Source organism: Trypanosoma conorhini (genome assembly GCF_003719485.1).
Source record: "Trypanosoma conorhini strain 025E chromosome Unknown Tco_14.4_contig_00295, whole genome shotgun sequence".
In the NCBI taxonomy this organism is placed as follows: domain Eukaryota; phylum Euglenozoa; class Kinetoplastea; order Trypanosomatida; family Trypanosomatidae; genus Trypanosoma; species Trypanosoma conorhini.
The window spans coordinates 2,662-16,765 of record NW_021704381.1 but is presented as its reverse complement, the minus strand read 5'-3'; the positions used below and the strand labels follow the sequence as shown (position 1 = coordinate 16,765).

The 14,104-nt window shown below is 66.9% G+C and overlaps 6 protein-coding genes across 6 annotated transcripts, besides 7 other annotated features; 4 read left to right on the top strand and 2 right to left on the bottom strand.

Annotated features, from left to right (window-relative positions):
• Nucleotides 1-486: 486 nt before the first annotated feature.
• Nucleotides 487-522: a sequence feature (G-rich).
• Nucleotides 523-616: 94 nt separating this feature from the next.
• Nucleotides 617-642: a microsatellite.
• A 282-nt stretch (nt 643-924) lies between these two features.
• Nucleotides 925-957: a microsatellite.
• Nucleotides 958-1,153: 196 nt separating this feature from the next.
• Tco025E_05217 (uncharacterized protein) lies at nt 1,154-2,794 on the top strand (the record flags this gene model as incomplete). The annotated part of the gene is made up of 1 exon (XM_029372118.1): nt 1,154-2,794. The coding sequence occupies one exon, from the start codon at nt 1,154-1,156 to the stop codon at nt 2,792-2,794; it is 1,641 nt and encodes a 546-aa protein (XP_029227785.1).
• Nucleotides 2,795-3,160: 366 nt separating this feature from the next.
• Nucleotides 3,161-9,454, top strand: Tco025E_05216 (uncharacterized protein; the record flags this gene model as incomplete). The annotated part of the gene is made up of 1 exon (XM_029372117.1): nt 3,161-9,454. One exon carries the CDS (start codon nt 3,161-3,163, stop codon nt 9,452-9,454), a length of 6,294 nt encoding a protein of 2,097 aa, XP_029227784.1.
• A 117-nt stretch (nt 9,455-9,571) lies between these two features.
• Nucleotides 9,572-9,907, bottom strand: Tco025E_05215 (uncharacterized protein; the record flags this gene model as incomplete). Its single annotated transcript, XM_029372116.1, has 1 exon — nt 9,572-9,907. The coding sequence occupies one exon, from the start codon at nt 9,905-9,907 to the stop codon at nt 9,572-9,574; it is 336 nt and encodes a 111-aa protein (XP_029227783.1).
• Nucleotides 9,908-9,934: 27 nt separating this feature from the next.
• Tco025E_05214 (uncharacterized protein) lies at nt 9,935-10,609 on the bottom strand (the record flags this gene model as incomplete). The annotated part of the gene is made up of 1 exon (XM_029372115.1): nt 9,935-10,609. The coding sequence occupies one exon, from the start codon at nt 10,607-10,609 to the stop codon at nt 9,935-9,937; it is 675 nt and encodes a 224-aa protein (XP_029227782.1).
• Nucleotides 10,610-10,686: 77 nt separating this feature from the next.
• Nucleotides 10,687-11,010, top strand: Tco025E_05213 (uncharacterized protein; the record flags this gene model as incomplete). Its single annotated transcript, XM_029372114.1, has 1 exon — nt 10,687-11,010. The coding sequence occupies one exon, from the start codon at nt 10,687-10,689 to the stop codon at nt 11,008-11,010; it is 324 nt and encodes a 107-aa protein (XP_029227781.1).
• Nucleotides 11,011-11,479: 469 nt separating this feature from the next.
• Nucleotides 11,480-11,508: a microsatellite.
• A 77-nt stretch (nt 11,509-11,585) lies between these two features.
• Nucleotides 11,586-11,623: a sequence feature (A-rich).
• Nucleotides 11,624-11,632: 9 nt separating this feature from the next.
• Tco025E_05212 (uncharacterized protein) lies at nt 11,633-13,324 on the top strand (the record flags this gene model as incomplete). The annotated part of the gene is made up of 1 exon (XM_029372113.1): nt 11,633-13,324. The coding sequence occupies one exon, from the start codon at nt 11,633-11,635 to the stop codon at nt 13,322-13,324; it is 1,692 nt and encodes a 563-aa protein (XP_029227780.1).
• A 1-nt stretch (nt 13,325) lies between these two features.
• Nucleotides 13,326-13,349: a microsatellite.
• Nucleotides 13,350-13,783: 434 nt separating this feature from the next.
• Nucleotides 13,784-13,820: a microsatellite.
• Between the last annotated feature and the right edge of the window lie 284 nt (nt 13,821-14,104).

Sequence of the window (14,104 nt, the reverse complement as noted above, 5' to 3'; positions counted from 1 at the left end):
GGCCTTGCAAATCATTTTCTCTATACAACCTTTCCGCACCTTTGTCGTTTTTTTTGGATTTCTCGGCAGTGGAATAATACGCAGGCCGTGGTGGAGCCGCAGGGGAGGTGGTGGCGTTTTTCACTTCGCCGCCGCACCCACACTCCCGTTGGTCCCGCCTTGCTGGCGGGTTCTTGTGCCTTTGGGGAGGAGGCGACGGCGTCCCAACGGGGGCTGCCCCACTCGTCTTAGTCGGCGCGCGGGCGTGTGATGGTTTGAAAAGCACGTACACGATTTGCCTCCTTCTTTTCAAGCCACGCTGGCCGTTGGGAAGTTGGCCAACCTGTGTGAACTGTTGTGCTGTGTGTCCTTGATTTTTCCCGTTGTGGTAGATGCGGCAAAAATCCTTTGAAGTCCATATATTCTTTGGCGTGCGCAGCGGATATTGCCGCCAGTTTGCCCATTGTTATTGCCCCTTTCTTCCCCCACTTTTTTTTTTCATCCGTTCCCCCCCTTCCTCCCCCTCCCCCTCCCCCTCCTCCCTGCGCGTGCGTGCCTGGCTTTTTCTCGCTGCTGCTTTTCTTGCTTTGCGTGCCACCCACGAACCACGCCACTCCACTCCCGCAGACGCGCCGCGGGGGGAGGAGGAGGAGGAGGAGGAGGGATGGGCAAGCAAGGAGCGGAGTGGACGCGATTATTCGCTTCGCGTGTGTGGGGGGAGGAGCGAGGCCCGCGGATCCGGTGGAGCGGCGTTGTCTGTACCTTTTCTTTTCCACCTACCCACCGCGGCAGAGGGACGTTCCCGCCTCCCTTCCAAACTTACTGGGCTTTTGCCGGCAGGGGAGGGGTAACGGGGTAAGTAACGGTGGGCTGTGCCCCCGCAACTTTTTTTTTGTTTTTTTTGCCCGCAGGAAGGGACCCTTTTTCCCGCTGCTCTCCGTTTCTTTTTACTTTATTTTGCTTATTTTATTTTATTTTTGAAAAACTACGACGACGTGGACGCAGCGAAGAAAATTAGCGGCGAGCGGCGCGTGTGGGTGGGCGCACGCAAAAGGCACGCACACCGCTCCTCACAGAAGGGCTCCCTGAGCTGGGCGAGGGCGGGCACACAAGACGGCGGCAGAGAGGGGGGGGGGAAAGGGAAACCACACACACACAACGAAGCTTAGTAACTATGCATCTCGTGGAGCGCGAGGTGGAGGGCCTCGCTTGTCGAGCTCTGCTCGCTCCACCGGGCTGGACGGCGCGGGTGCACCACGACACTCTTGGGGATTCCTCGCTAAACATGGCGCACTTTGAGCGACTTGACGCCTCCGGGGATTCTCTCTACGTCGCAGAGTACTTCGTTCCACGTGCCGCGGCGCGTGACGAGGGCGTCCTTCAACAGCAGCTGCAGCAGCGGTTGGTCGCATGCGCCTCTAACGCCGTGGGGCCGGCACAGTCGCCAGTTTGTGTTGTCCGGAGACTGGAGCCGCCGGAGAGAGCTGCACTGCGCGCGTCGCCGGCGGCGCTGCTTGCCCGACATGCCCTTTTCGTCTGCGTGGCCCTCTGGGCGGCGGACACGGGGCGGGCTGCAATGGAGCAGGTGGCCAATGCGGTCGCAGACGATTTGAGGGGACGCCACATGCGTCTTTGGACGGCGTCGGAGCCTGGGGATGCCACACTTAACTGTGGCCCCGCCGCGGTCTACACCGCGCGGGGTCGCGCCATGATTCATGTCACTGAGCAGGCCTTCTGCGCTTTCGAGTGGAATCCGACGCTCTGTCCGCGCGTGGAGCAGAGGCTCCATACGCTGCAGGCGGAACTAGGCCTGGTCTCAGAGAACCTGCGCCTTGCTATGGGGGGCGACCCCGCTGCCGTCGTCGCTGTGGCGCTTCTGCCCCTGTCCCCCGGCGTGTCGCTGCTGAAGTCTCGCGCGATCGCCCGGGTTTGGGCGCGGCACGTCAAGCGGGGTGGGTGGCACAGTGAACTACTGATGCGCGCGGGCCCCGCCATTCCGGACCTCGCGGCGCCCTGGCGAGTGACACCGCGCGGCGAGTTCTACGTCCTCTCCAAGGAAGCAAGCGAGGTGGACGGGGTGGTGGCGTGGGTCACGGAGCTGCGGGCGGGGAGTGACTGCTGCGTGGTGCTGCTGACCCCGGCGCCTAGCGGGGGGCTGGACCGCGGCGACACACACGGCAGCCCCCATCCCCGGCAGGCCCAGTGTGCGTGGCTGCAGCGCACGTTTCGCGTGTCCATCGCTACTGCGGCGTCGTGGACGCCGCTGGGCGTGGGCAAAGAGCCTGGTCTGCTCTTTCGCGAGGGAAGCCTCGTCGTGCATGTCCCCGCTTCGTCGGTGGCGTACACAAATGCGACCGCGGTGCCCACGGCCGCGGTGAGCCTTGTCTCGCTCGGCGCCATCACCGTGGCGGCGGAGGACGCCGGCCTGCGTCTGCGGCGGCAGGCAACCTTTACCCTCCTCAAGGAGTTCCGCAGCCCTGAGGACTACATCGACTACTTTGTGACGGAGTATATGTACGACACGCCACTTGAGAAAGGCTCGGCGGTCTTTCGTAGGCGTCGTCGACAACCAACACTGCCGCCGCCGTCAAAGGCAAAGCGGAGTTTTGGAGAAGGGGAGGAACATTCGGTGTGGATTCGTCTCAGCGAGGAGGCGGCCGTATACTGCGTGGCGCGCGGGTGTGGTGTGGGCCGCTTGATGCTAACGCAGGCGTGGGTGTTTGGCGCCCCCGCCGTGGATGACGCGGTGGCGGAGGGGTGGGAGGCGTGGGTCTCCGGCGTGTCGGTGTCATGCCTCTCGCCTGCTGAAGTCTGACGCAGCAGCCGCGGCCCTGTCGGTGGGGACGGCGGACGATTTGGCGTGGATGCATCCGCTTCTTGTTTTTTTTTTTCTTTGTCCTTCTGTCTTCGTCGCATGCGCGTGGCCCCTTCGCTTTTTCTCCCTCGCCCGCTGTACTTTTTGCCCTCTTTGCGCTGTGCCCGTGGCTCCGCTGCCTGAGTCGTCGTCGCCGTCTCCCCTCCCAACTCCCTTGCCTTTCCCGTGTCCCCCGAGCCCCACAGACTCCCCGCCGTTACTTTGTAGGGTGCGGGGGCCTCGTTAGAAACACCCATACTTAGCGAGCTATACGCATAGTCAGCTAGTTATTACTGCGTGCGCCCGTGCACGTGCGGTCTGGCACCCATGCACGCTAGGGACGTGTTTTTCCCGCGCAGCTGCAGCCACCTATCCTGCGCGTTCAACACCAGCGGGGAGCTGCGAGTGGCGATGGCCGCGGCGGACCGGCTGCTATTTTTGAGGGAGGGGACGCTTTGCGCATCTGGGCCGCTTTTCGACGACCAAAAGGAGCGGCCGGCGGGGATGGCTGGCCCTGCGGCGAACGCAGCCCTGCGCCAGCTGCGCTTCTGCCACTTCGGCGACGACATCCGCGTGGCGGTGGTGGCGGCGAAGGGGGTGACCATTGTGGACGTCCGCGAGGACGACATGCGGCTGCGCTACAGACCCGTCCTTAAGGGCGGCCACTTCGGCGCCACTCTGGAGGGGCGGGGCGCGGCGTCCGCCGCGCTGCAGGAGGCACCCGCGCCGCCCTCCCCTGCGCCACGGTGGCTCACCGGGTGGGAGACGTCCGTGCGCCACGAGGGGGTGCGTGAGGCGGTGGACGCGGAGTTCGTTGCGGTCGACTCCCTCGCCGTCGTCTTCAGCGACGGGGCGGTGGTCGTCGACGTGGGCGCGGACGGCGACACGGTGAAGTGGCGCATGTGGGGCTCCTACAGCGCCGTGGCGGTGTGCCGCACGAACATGCACCTGGCGTTTGCGTCGCACGCCGCCGCGGTGGCGGTGTTCCCGCTGAAGGTGCGTCCGCGGCGGTGCGCGTCGTCGTCGTCGTCGTCGTTGCCGCCGGAGGAGGAGGGGGAGCCGAGCCTTCTCTACTCGCCCACGCGCCGGAGGGCCTCTCTAGCCTCGAAGGATTCGCTGCAGCGCGACAAGTTTGCGCTGCGCGGGGTGTCGGCGCGGCTGGGGGCCTGCAAAGTCGCCGCGATCGAGTGGCACCGCATCGCCAGCCACACCGTCCTCTGCGTCACCTGCGAGGACCCGCAAGACGGGCAGCTCTCTGTCGCCCTTTTCAGCGTGCAGTTCATACCGGAGGTGAGCGGCGACCTCCGCGACTTGGCGCTGCGCCGCGCCGCCGACTTCGACGCCACGCAGTGCGGGGAGGGCGATCACGCACTTCAGCTCGTGCTTTCCGAGACGGTCTCGCTGCGCGCGATGTCGTCGTCGCTGCGCGCGCAGCTTGTGCCGAGCTTCTCACGCTCCCGCGACACCACCGCGCTGGGCAACAAGCTGGAGTTTCTCTGCTTCGACGAGGACGGCACGGTGCGCACCGTCTGCTACCGGTTTGGGCAGCAGAAGCAAGGGGGGTTTCCGAAGGAGCGCTCCGCCGGCCTGCGGGCCTCCAAACTGCTGCTTCCGCTACAGGAGAAATACGGCCGCCTTGTTCGCGTGGAGGCGCTGCCCGTCTGGAAATCCCGCGCGGTTGAGTTTGGCGCCTTTACGCCGCAGGCCGAGCAGCTCCTGCGGGCGCGTAGGTATCGCCTGCTGGTGCACTTTGCCAACGGCATGGTAGCGAAGGTGATGCTCGACTTCCTGACGCGGGCGGTGCGGGTGGAGGCGTTTCTGACTCTCGGTGTGGACCCGCCGCCGCTGCAGCTCCGCACCGCGCGGGGCGCCGAGGGGGCGGTGCTGCTCTTGGGCCTCACCCCCGAGCGCGCGTTCGTCATTGAGCAGGTGACGCGGAGCCACGGCGTCGCCGAGGCCACGGTGCTGGCAGCGTCGCCCATCCCTGTGGAGTACCGCCGACGCATGCAGGCGCCGCAGGCGGACGCCGCGGCAGAGGCGGTCAGGCTTTTCGTGGAGGTGAAGTGCCCCGAGAAGGCGCGCATGCTTCCTGCGCTGCTGAAGGCCTGCGGCGGGGACGCAGGGCGGCTGCTAACGCAACTGGCGGCAAGGTACGGCCCACTCGACGCGCCCGGTGCCGCGCCGCAGGGGGAGGCCCATGACGTCGGCGCTCCCGGCGGCGTGTTGGACGCCCACGCGAGTTCGTCCCCCTCGCCGCCGCCGCCGCTGCAGACGGGGTTTGGGCTGCAGCAGGTGCAGACCACCGCAGAGGGTGTCTGCTGCTCCACACGGTACGCAATCAACGACAGAGAGGCGTGGTGGTGCATCCCCGCCGCCCTCCTCGAGAGCTTTGCGGCGGCGCAAAGCGAGCTGCTCCTGCCCGCGGCGCGAATCCCTGCGACGTCGCCGCTGCGCTCGTTAGCGGCCGCCCCCGCTGAGGCACGACGCCGCTGCCCCCATGACGACGAGGTGACGTGCGAATGGGTGGAGGGCGCCAACTGCGTCACGGTGCGGGCGGCCTTCCTTCCCGATTCTCCTCCCTTGTCGTTTCAGCCCTTTGACGCCGCGCCGCGGTGCCGCGTGGAGGAGGCCAAGGCGGTGCGGCTCGCGAGCGCGGGCCTCGTTGTTGGCGTGCTGGGCGCTGTCCATGGCGCGGCGGGGGGGCGGGTGCTGTGGCTCTACGCACTGGATCTGCTCCGCGACCTCGCGGCGCCACCCGCCTTCGTCGCGGAGCTGCGGCTTGACGACGTGCTGGCGTTCGCGCTGAGCCGCAACGCCGGCGCCTTCACGCTGCGCCGCCACGGCAGCACGATCGAGCGCTGGGTTCGGGCGCCGACGGGCGGGCCTTGCTGGATTCGGGCGGCGGCGCCGCAGGAGGCCGGCTGGCGCGGCGAAATCGCGGCGATGGCCCCGGTCTGGGCGGGGGACGCCGCGGGTGCCGGCGGCGGGGGCGCGCGCGTCGCGCAGCTGCTGTTTTCCCCCGTCGACGGCGCCTTCATTCACGCCTGGAGCCCCGCGCCCGCTGCCACGCCGCCCCGCAGCTCCGACGACGACGACGACGACGGCGCGAATCCCTGCGACGACGCCGGCCGGGAGGCGGCCGCGGCGGTGTATCACCCCACGATGCTGCTGGCGCTTCTTGGGATGGGGCGGTGGCGGGCGGCGCGGTCTATACTGGCGGACGTGCTGCAGCTCGCCCGTGCGGCGACGGCCGGCGGGGGCGCTGCCGCAGACGAGACCACCACCGCCACCACTAACGACAGCAACGTCAATAGCAGCGGCAACAACAACCCTCGCGTGTTGGCGCAGGCGCTGTGCCGCAATCCTGTGAGCGCCCGGCTCTGCGAGCGGCCTTCCGTGGCGCACGCGGACTTGGACACCGCCCTCGCCCTCGCCGACGTCGCGCTTGACCGCAGCGCGCAGATGCGGCGTCTCTTGGAACTGGATGAGCGAAGCCCGGAGAACGCGCTGCTTGGCAGCGAATTCGCGGCAGACATGCTCGAGCAGGTCATGGAGCAGCTTGCCTTGGTGCGGCTGCGCGGGCTCAGCAGCCAGGAGCAGCTTGGCCTCTTCTGCATCGTGGATGCCATGCGGGCCGTGAGGCTGTCGAAAGTTGGCATGGACGCCGCGGCGGCAAAGTCCTTTTTTCTGCACAAACTGCACCAACTCCGTCGACGCCTTGGCGTGCATGAGGCGCCGACCAGCAGCCTCCTCAACCCCCACAGCGCATTCCTCTGGGCGGCCCTCTCCGACGCGCAGCCGCAGCTGCTGGACGAGCTCCTCGGCGGGGCTGCCGCGAAGGCTGCTGTGCCGTGGGCCGAGGTGGAGGCTGCCGGCGTGCCGTTTTGGCTGCAGTCGCTGCTGGGGCTGCGGGGCCTGGCGGAGAGACTGGCGCGGGGCCAGTACCAGGCAACGAAGGATGTGCGCGAGTGCGCCCTCATGTACGTTCTCGCCGGCAAGGTGGGCGTACTCGCGGCCCTCTGCAAGGCGGAGCGGAACGCGAAGCTGCACGCCTTCTTCCTGCGCGACTTCAACGAGGCAAATAATAAGGCGGCCGCCTCCAGCAACGCGTTCGCGGCCGTGAGCAAGAATATGGTGTCGTACGGCGCCGCCTTTTTTCTCCTCGCCGGGGAGCCTCGGAACGCGGCGCAGGTGCTGCTGCAGCGACAGGGCAGTGTTGCGCTCGCCCTGTTGGTTTTGCGTCTCGCCAGCAACGACGATCGGGAGGACCTGCTCTGGTTCTTGGAGCAGCGCCGCCGCGAGGAGGCGGAGTATGGGCCGGTGGACGTCTGGGAGGAGGCGTGCCTGCTCTGGCGCTGCGGCCGGACGCGGGAGGCGCGCCTGCTGCTCGCGCGTCACGTCCCGCGGAGTGCCGTGGAGGCTGCCGAGATCGTCGGCCTGCTGCGCGGCGAGCGGCGGCGCGTGCGGGGCGAGGGGGGACTCACGCCGCTGCGCGAGCTGCTGCTGCTGATGCACCTGACGCACCTCTCGGCGACCGCGGGGTTGCAGCTGCTGGCCATCATGAGCGGCCGCGAGGCGGAGGCGCTGCTGGCGCAGGTGCGAGGCGCAAAGACGGGGGAAGCGGCGCAGGCGGCGGCGCGACGCACCGTCGCCGCACGTACCGAGGCCGACTTCAACACCGGCACGCTGGCGTTCCGCGGCTTCGACTTGGACGACGACGACGACGACGACGCAGAGGAGGCCGGGGGCGGTGACAACTTCCCCAGGGGCAAGCAGTCGGCGGCGGCCGCCGATGCACAACTGACTTCTGCGGCTGCAGCTGAGGCCGATGCGGCAGACGCGGACCAGCTCGACGCGGTCGCGGCGGTGGCGCTGGAAAAGGAGCTGCAGTGGGCCCAGCACCGGCTTCTCAACGCGGTCGCGACGGAGGCCCCGGCGGAGCCGCGCGACGGCGGCAGGCGGGCGCTGCATGCGTTTGTCGTCCGCACTGCTCGCTTGGTGGTGGACGCCGTCAGGCGTGCCCCCGTAGTCCTTGTGGAGGATCGCCTGACGGGTTTCTTGGCGGCGCTGCAGGCGCTGCGTGGCGAGCCGTCGCCGGGGGAGCTGTTCCCGGCGCCTGCGCTGGGTGGCGTGGTGGCGCGCCTCGTCCTTGTCGCCGTGCGCCTGGTGTTGCTCTCCGTGGCGCTGCAGAACGCCGACTATGCGCTGGCGACGGCCCTGCTGGGGTCCCCAACGGTGGTGAATGCCCTTCACGAGCAGCACGCGGAGGCGGCGACGCTGGACTCCGTCCTGCCATACGTGCGTGAGCTGCAGCTCGTCCTCAGCCGCGTACGGGCCATGACGCTGGAGCAGCCCACGCACGATGAGACGGAGGCGGCCGCAACCGCCTCGCCGTTTCAGGTATTGTCGCACACGGACAGTGACGGCGACGCCGTGCTGCAGGCGAAGCTGCACGAGGAGCGGCTCCGCGCCCTGCTGCTTCTCTGGGCTGCCGCCTTTCTGCAGCTGTGTGCGCTGGGCGAGCTAAGGGAGGAGGTGCATCGCATGCGCGACGCCCTGGCGAGCCTCCCGCGGCCGCCGCAGTACGCCCAACTCCTGCCGTGGCTGCTCGGCTGCCTGCTTTGCCGCACCACGTTGGACTTCCACGCGGCTGCCTCGCAGCTGGTTGGCCACGTGGTGGCGGTGCGGCAGCTCGACGACAGCCTCCTCACGAACGCCAACGGCATCTTCATTGAGGAGGAGCAGGAGCTGCGTCGGGTGGCGGAGCTGCTCGAGAACAACCTCCTCGCGAGCACCGACGACGCCGATTTGCCGCTTCCGCTGCAGACCGTCGCGCTGGACATATGCGTAGCCCGCGCGGAGTTATTCTGGCAGCTCCCGTGCATCACTGCGAAGTTCTCCGTCGACACCGACACAGTCGTGCGGCTCCTGCGGGAGGCGACGCGCCCGCACGCCACGGCCCACCTCCTCTACGACCAGCTGAGCGACGGCGCCGTGGCGACGCTGCGGAGCATGGAGGTGGCGTGGCTGCGGCGCTCCCACACCCACGCGAGCTTCCGCGAGTTTATGCTGGAGACCGGTCTCCGCGGGGGTTTGGCGCAGACCACCACGACCGACCGGCTGGTGCTGCAGCAGTCCTACTCCTCCATCTGCTCCCTCGACTACGACCGCTCCAGCTGCGACAGCCTGGTGTGGGGCACCGACGCCGGCGCCGAGGTGGGCCACGGCTACCGCGAGATACTGGCCGGCGACAACGAGGCCGCGTTCCTGCGGGATAAGCCGGACCGCAACCTCGTGACGGCGGCCCTGTCAGCGGGGCCGCTGCGCGGGGGCGCGGGGCGGGGGCGGGGCGGCGGCCCCGCGGAACCCGAAGGCGCTGTCGCACCGACCCCGCTTCTCACACGCCGCCCACGCGCAGGTCGCCTCCCACCCCCACCTTCCCTTCTTCCTCACGCGCCACATCGACGGGTGCGTGGACCTCTACTCCTTCACTTCCACCGAGTGCGTGGCGACGTTCCTCTGCCGCGGCAGTCACGTGGTGACGGACATCGCCTACTCTCCCAACGGGTACGTCTTTGCGGCGGGCCTGGCAGACGGAAGCGTGGCCGTGTGGCGGTTTGACCTCAGCGCCTCCTCGAGCGTGCCCCTCTTTCTGCACCGCCTCCTCCCGGCCGAGGGGGTGAAGGTGACGCTCTTCTTTGAGGACCAGCAGTCGCTGCTCCTGGTGGCTGGCTTCGACTACGCCGCGGAGGAGGAGCAGGAGAGGCCGGCAGGGAAGGCGCCTAAGGCACGGCGCGGCGGGGACGGCGGAAACCCGCACAAGCGACGCACCGGCGACCGCGCCCGCCGCGCCGTCGGGGTGTTGCTTGTGGTCGACCTTCTGCTCAATGGCGGGGCGGTGGTGGCGCGTCGCGAGCTGCCGTTCGTGCCGGAGTACGCGGTGCGCGTAACGGGGCTGGACCTCGTCCTCTGCGTCGCCGCCGACGGTCGGCTGCTGCTCTTTGACGTGTGGAAGTCGCAGCTGCACATCCTCGGCGTCGCCCCTCCCGCCGCTCCGCCCACCGCCCCGCCCATCGCCGTCTCGTGCGTTGCCGTGAGCCGCTACGACGACGTGCTGGCCGTCGGCACGGCGGACGGGCACGCGCTGCTGCTGCGGTTCCGCACCCTCCTCGAGGCGAAGGCCGCGTGCGTGGAGGAGGTGGCGTGCGGCCCCGCCGCGGTAACGTACGCCGCGGCGGAGAACGTCCTCCAGCGCGCCTCGCGGCTGCAGCTCGCGCCGGTGCTGAAGTCGCACTCGGGCGTTTCCTGCATGGTCTTCGCCCCCTCCGTGCTTCTCGCCGGCCTCAGCGACGGCAAACTTGTCGCGGCGACGCTTGTCTCGCACGCCCTCCGACAAGGCGCCCCTCCCGCCGCCGCCGCAGCGGGGGGTTTGGCTGACACGCCGAGCACGCGGCACGGAGACTGAAAGCGACGAAGGAGGAGGAGGATCAACACCGAAAGAAACGAGGAAAGAAAAACAAGCAAGAGCACGTCCACTCTCGCTGCTGGGAGTCTCGTGTTGCGTGTGTGCTCGTTGTCGCACGCGACGGATGTGTATTGGCGCAGCGTCTTGCTTGTTGTACGCGATGTTGCGTGTTCTTGCGTGCGTGGGGAAAAAGCAGACCGTTTCCGCCGCCGTTGTTGTTGTTGTTGCTGCTGCTGCGTCTCTGTCTTTTCCCTATCCTCTTCCACGTGCCTCCCGACACCTCCGTTGCGCACAGGTAGTTCTGCACACATCCACCGGCGCGTGGGCCTGCGCAAACAGAGGGAAGGATAAGGAAAGAGAGAGAGAGAGAGAGACGGAAGAGAAAGCGATGCTGCGGCGGGGGCTGGCGTTGCTGATCGGCGTCGAGAGCGACATCTTCATCTCGGTGGTGAGGGACAAGAGGTACCTGGAGCACCGCCTCGCCCTCCTCGGCAAGGAGGACCCCACGCTGAAGCCGCGGCCGCTCTCGCCGGAGGAGGTCCAGCGCTTCACCGCCTCGGTGGGCAGCGCGGAGTCGCTCTTCAACAAGGCGTCCGGCGCAACGCCGTCCAACGTCGTCGACGAGGCCACCGGCGCGCCCGTTGGCAGCACGCAGCTCAACCCGACGCGCTACGGCGACTGGGAGAGCAACGGCCGGTGCCACGACTTCTGAGCGGGCGGGCAGACACGTGGAGGCCGCGCGCAACGACAAACTTGCAAATGCACACGCACGCACGCATGCTGTCTGCATGTGTGTGTGTTTTTTTTACCCCGTCTTTTCCTTCTGCTTGTCCCCGCTCTCGCCTACTCGCCTTCTCTACGCATTTCTGTGTGTGTGGGTTTTCACCATCTTCCCCCCCCCCTTTTGCATGCGCCACCGCCGCTTTCTTTGGCTTCCGCGCCTCTGCGCCTGTCTCCCTCTCTATCCCGCCGCTAGCAAGCAACGCACTGCGCCGTCGCGGATCCCCACCGGCGGCGGCTGTAGCGACCGAGCGAAGACAAAAAAGAAGGGGGAGTAAAAAAGAAAATAAAGGGTTGAGGTTTAGGCTGCCGCGCCACACACGCCTCAGCCGTTTTCCTCTTCTCTATCACGCTGTCCGACCGGCCCTCAGGAGAGAGAGGCGAGGCAGCAGGACACCGAGTATATATATATATATATATTATATTATATTGTATTCGCACGGAAGGGCAGAGGGAGCGAGAGCAAAGGCTTCGTCAGTGGCCGTGGTATTTATATATTTTAATCTTTTTTTCTTTTGTTTTTGTTTTTGTTTTTGGTGTTTAGTGTGTTAGCAATGTCGTTGCAGTTATTTAGTTTCGGACACCCCTGCGAGCACCAGCTGCGCCGGACGTGCATCGGCGGCTCCAGCTGCCCCCTCAACGGCTACCCCGACAACTGGTGCTGCAGCTTCATCAAGGGCAAGATCAACTTTAAGCGGGACAAGCCGTGCGAGGGGCCACGCTGTCGCTGGGGCTTCACGCACCCCTCACAGTCGCAGTTCGACGCGGTCACGCACGTGCTCAACGAGAGCCGCCCCATCGCCGCCAAGCTCGACGACGCGGACGACAAGGAGCAGCTCAGCTTCAACATAGAAAACTCCCACCTCGTAGACACGGTGCAGTGCGCCCTGCATATGATGCGGCACCCGCCGATTAGCCGCGCCACGCGCGTGGGGCAGCTGCTGGCGTACGCGGCGCTGCGGGCGGCGGACCCAAAGGTCTTCATGCAGCTGCTCAAGACCCTGAAGAAGCCGGTGGACGGCTACCTGCTGGGCGCCTACGACTATCTCACGAGTGGCAAGCTGCCCGCGCCCGCGCCCGCCGCCGCCGCCGCCGCCGCCGCCGCCGCCGCCACCACCACCAATGCGCAGGGGAAAGCCGCAGGCAAGAAGGGCCATAGTGAGAAGAAGGAGGACGCCTCTGAAGAGTTGCGGAACGACATGGTAGACCTCATGAACGCCGCGCTCAGCTCCGGTGGCCAGCTTGTCAACCGCGAGGACCAGCACACCCTGCAGGCGGTATTCATCCAGGCCCTCCGCAGCTACCCCAAGAGCAACAAGAAGCGGCAGGAGATGTTAGAGTTGGCCGTCGCGAAGTTTGGCAGCCGGCCGGCGGCGAAGAGCGCCCCATCCACCACGACTGCCGCGGGCCAGACAGCCGCCGCAGCCAATGCCCAGAATGCCGCCACCGCCACCGCGGCCGCGGCGAATACTCCCAGACACGCTGGCGTGGCGGGCACGACGGCGGCAGCCGGTGCCGCGGCGTCTGGGAAGGCCGGGGCAGGAACAAGCCCCAACGCGGCTGCGACTGCGACTGCGGCGGCGGCGGCGGGTGGCGGTGGCAGTAGCAGCAGCGCCGCGGTGGCCGGCGGCGGAGGAGCTCCGTCGAAGGTGGCGGCGGCGCTGGAGGAGGAGGGCGCCGCCCTCGCCGGCGCCAACCCCGGCGCAAGTAGCAGCAACAGCGCGGCCTCCACGCGACGCCCGCAGGCGGTTGGCGGCGCCTCCCCGCCGACGACGGTAGGGGGCGCGCGCAGCAAAGACGCCAGCGGTGCCTCCCCCGCGCGGCGGCCGCCGGCGACGACGCAGGAGCCCCCCCCACAGCGACAGATGCCCGCGCTGCCGCCGCTGCCGCCGCCGCAGCCGGTTGTGGGCATCAGCCGGGTGGCGCAGCAGGCGCAGCAGCCGCCCCCCCGCCACTACGAGCCGATCCGCACAGACCTGCCGCTCCCGAACGTCGCCCTCTGCGGCGGCCTCTTTGGGCTCACGCCGCAGTCCGCCGCCTGGGCGCTGCTCGGCGCCGCCTCCTGCTTCACGCCCGCCGCTGCCGCCGCCGCCTCCTGCGGCTCCCCCTGCGCAGAGGCTGTAGCGGAGGTGGACGAGAAGCTGCTGCGCTTCGTGGCTGCCTCGGCGCCGGCGCACAACTTCTTCAGCGGCCTCGACGGGCTGCCGGCGGAGAAGCCGGGGATGAAGGCGATCTACGACGACTGAGCCCCCCTCCCTCCCCCCCCCCGCCACGCGCGCACGGCGAGGAAGCAAACAAAACAACAGCCACACGCGGGACAAGACGGAAGAAGAAGGGTGGGGGAAGCAAAAAAGCAAAGTAAACGAAGAAAAAGGAAGCAACGGCAACAAACAATAAACTGAGGAAAAAGAAACCGCAAAGAAAAAAAGAAAACAAGAAAAAACAATAAAAATATCAACGGCCGCAACAAGACAGGGGCGCGACGGTGCGGCGCAGCTGCGCCAGCCGGGGCCCTCAAGTGGAGTCGGGCGAAAAAGAACGAAGGAAGAAAAAGGAAACAGATAAGAAGGGAAGAAGCGAAAGAAGGGCAAAAAAGGGAGGAGGAATAGGAACTGAGTTTAACTGAGATAACGAAAGAGCATTGAGAAGGCGCCGGGAGGGAGCGAGCGTCAAAGCAGCACCCCGAAACCAGACAGAAACAGCGGAGAAAAAGAAAAGGAACGGAAAAGAAAAATGAAAAGAGGGGACCCCGGCCGCTGGGGACAAGAGGTTCTTGCGGTTCCGAGTAGAGAGGGGGAAACGAGTTTTTGCTGGAGGCGCTGTGGGCGCGGGCGCGGGAGGGAGAGCGGCGTCTTGGGCACGCCGAGGCTCGACGCTTGCAGAGGCAGCTTCACCGCAACTTTCTATTGAAAGAAGATTGAGGAATTCTTTGTTTGTGTGTATGTATGCGAAGTTTTTTTTCTTTTCGTTTTGCGTGCGTGTGCCTGCGTCTTCCTTTGGCTGCTTGGAGGGGTCGGCGTTGCCGG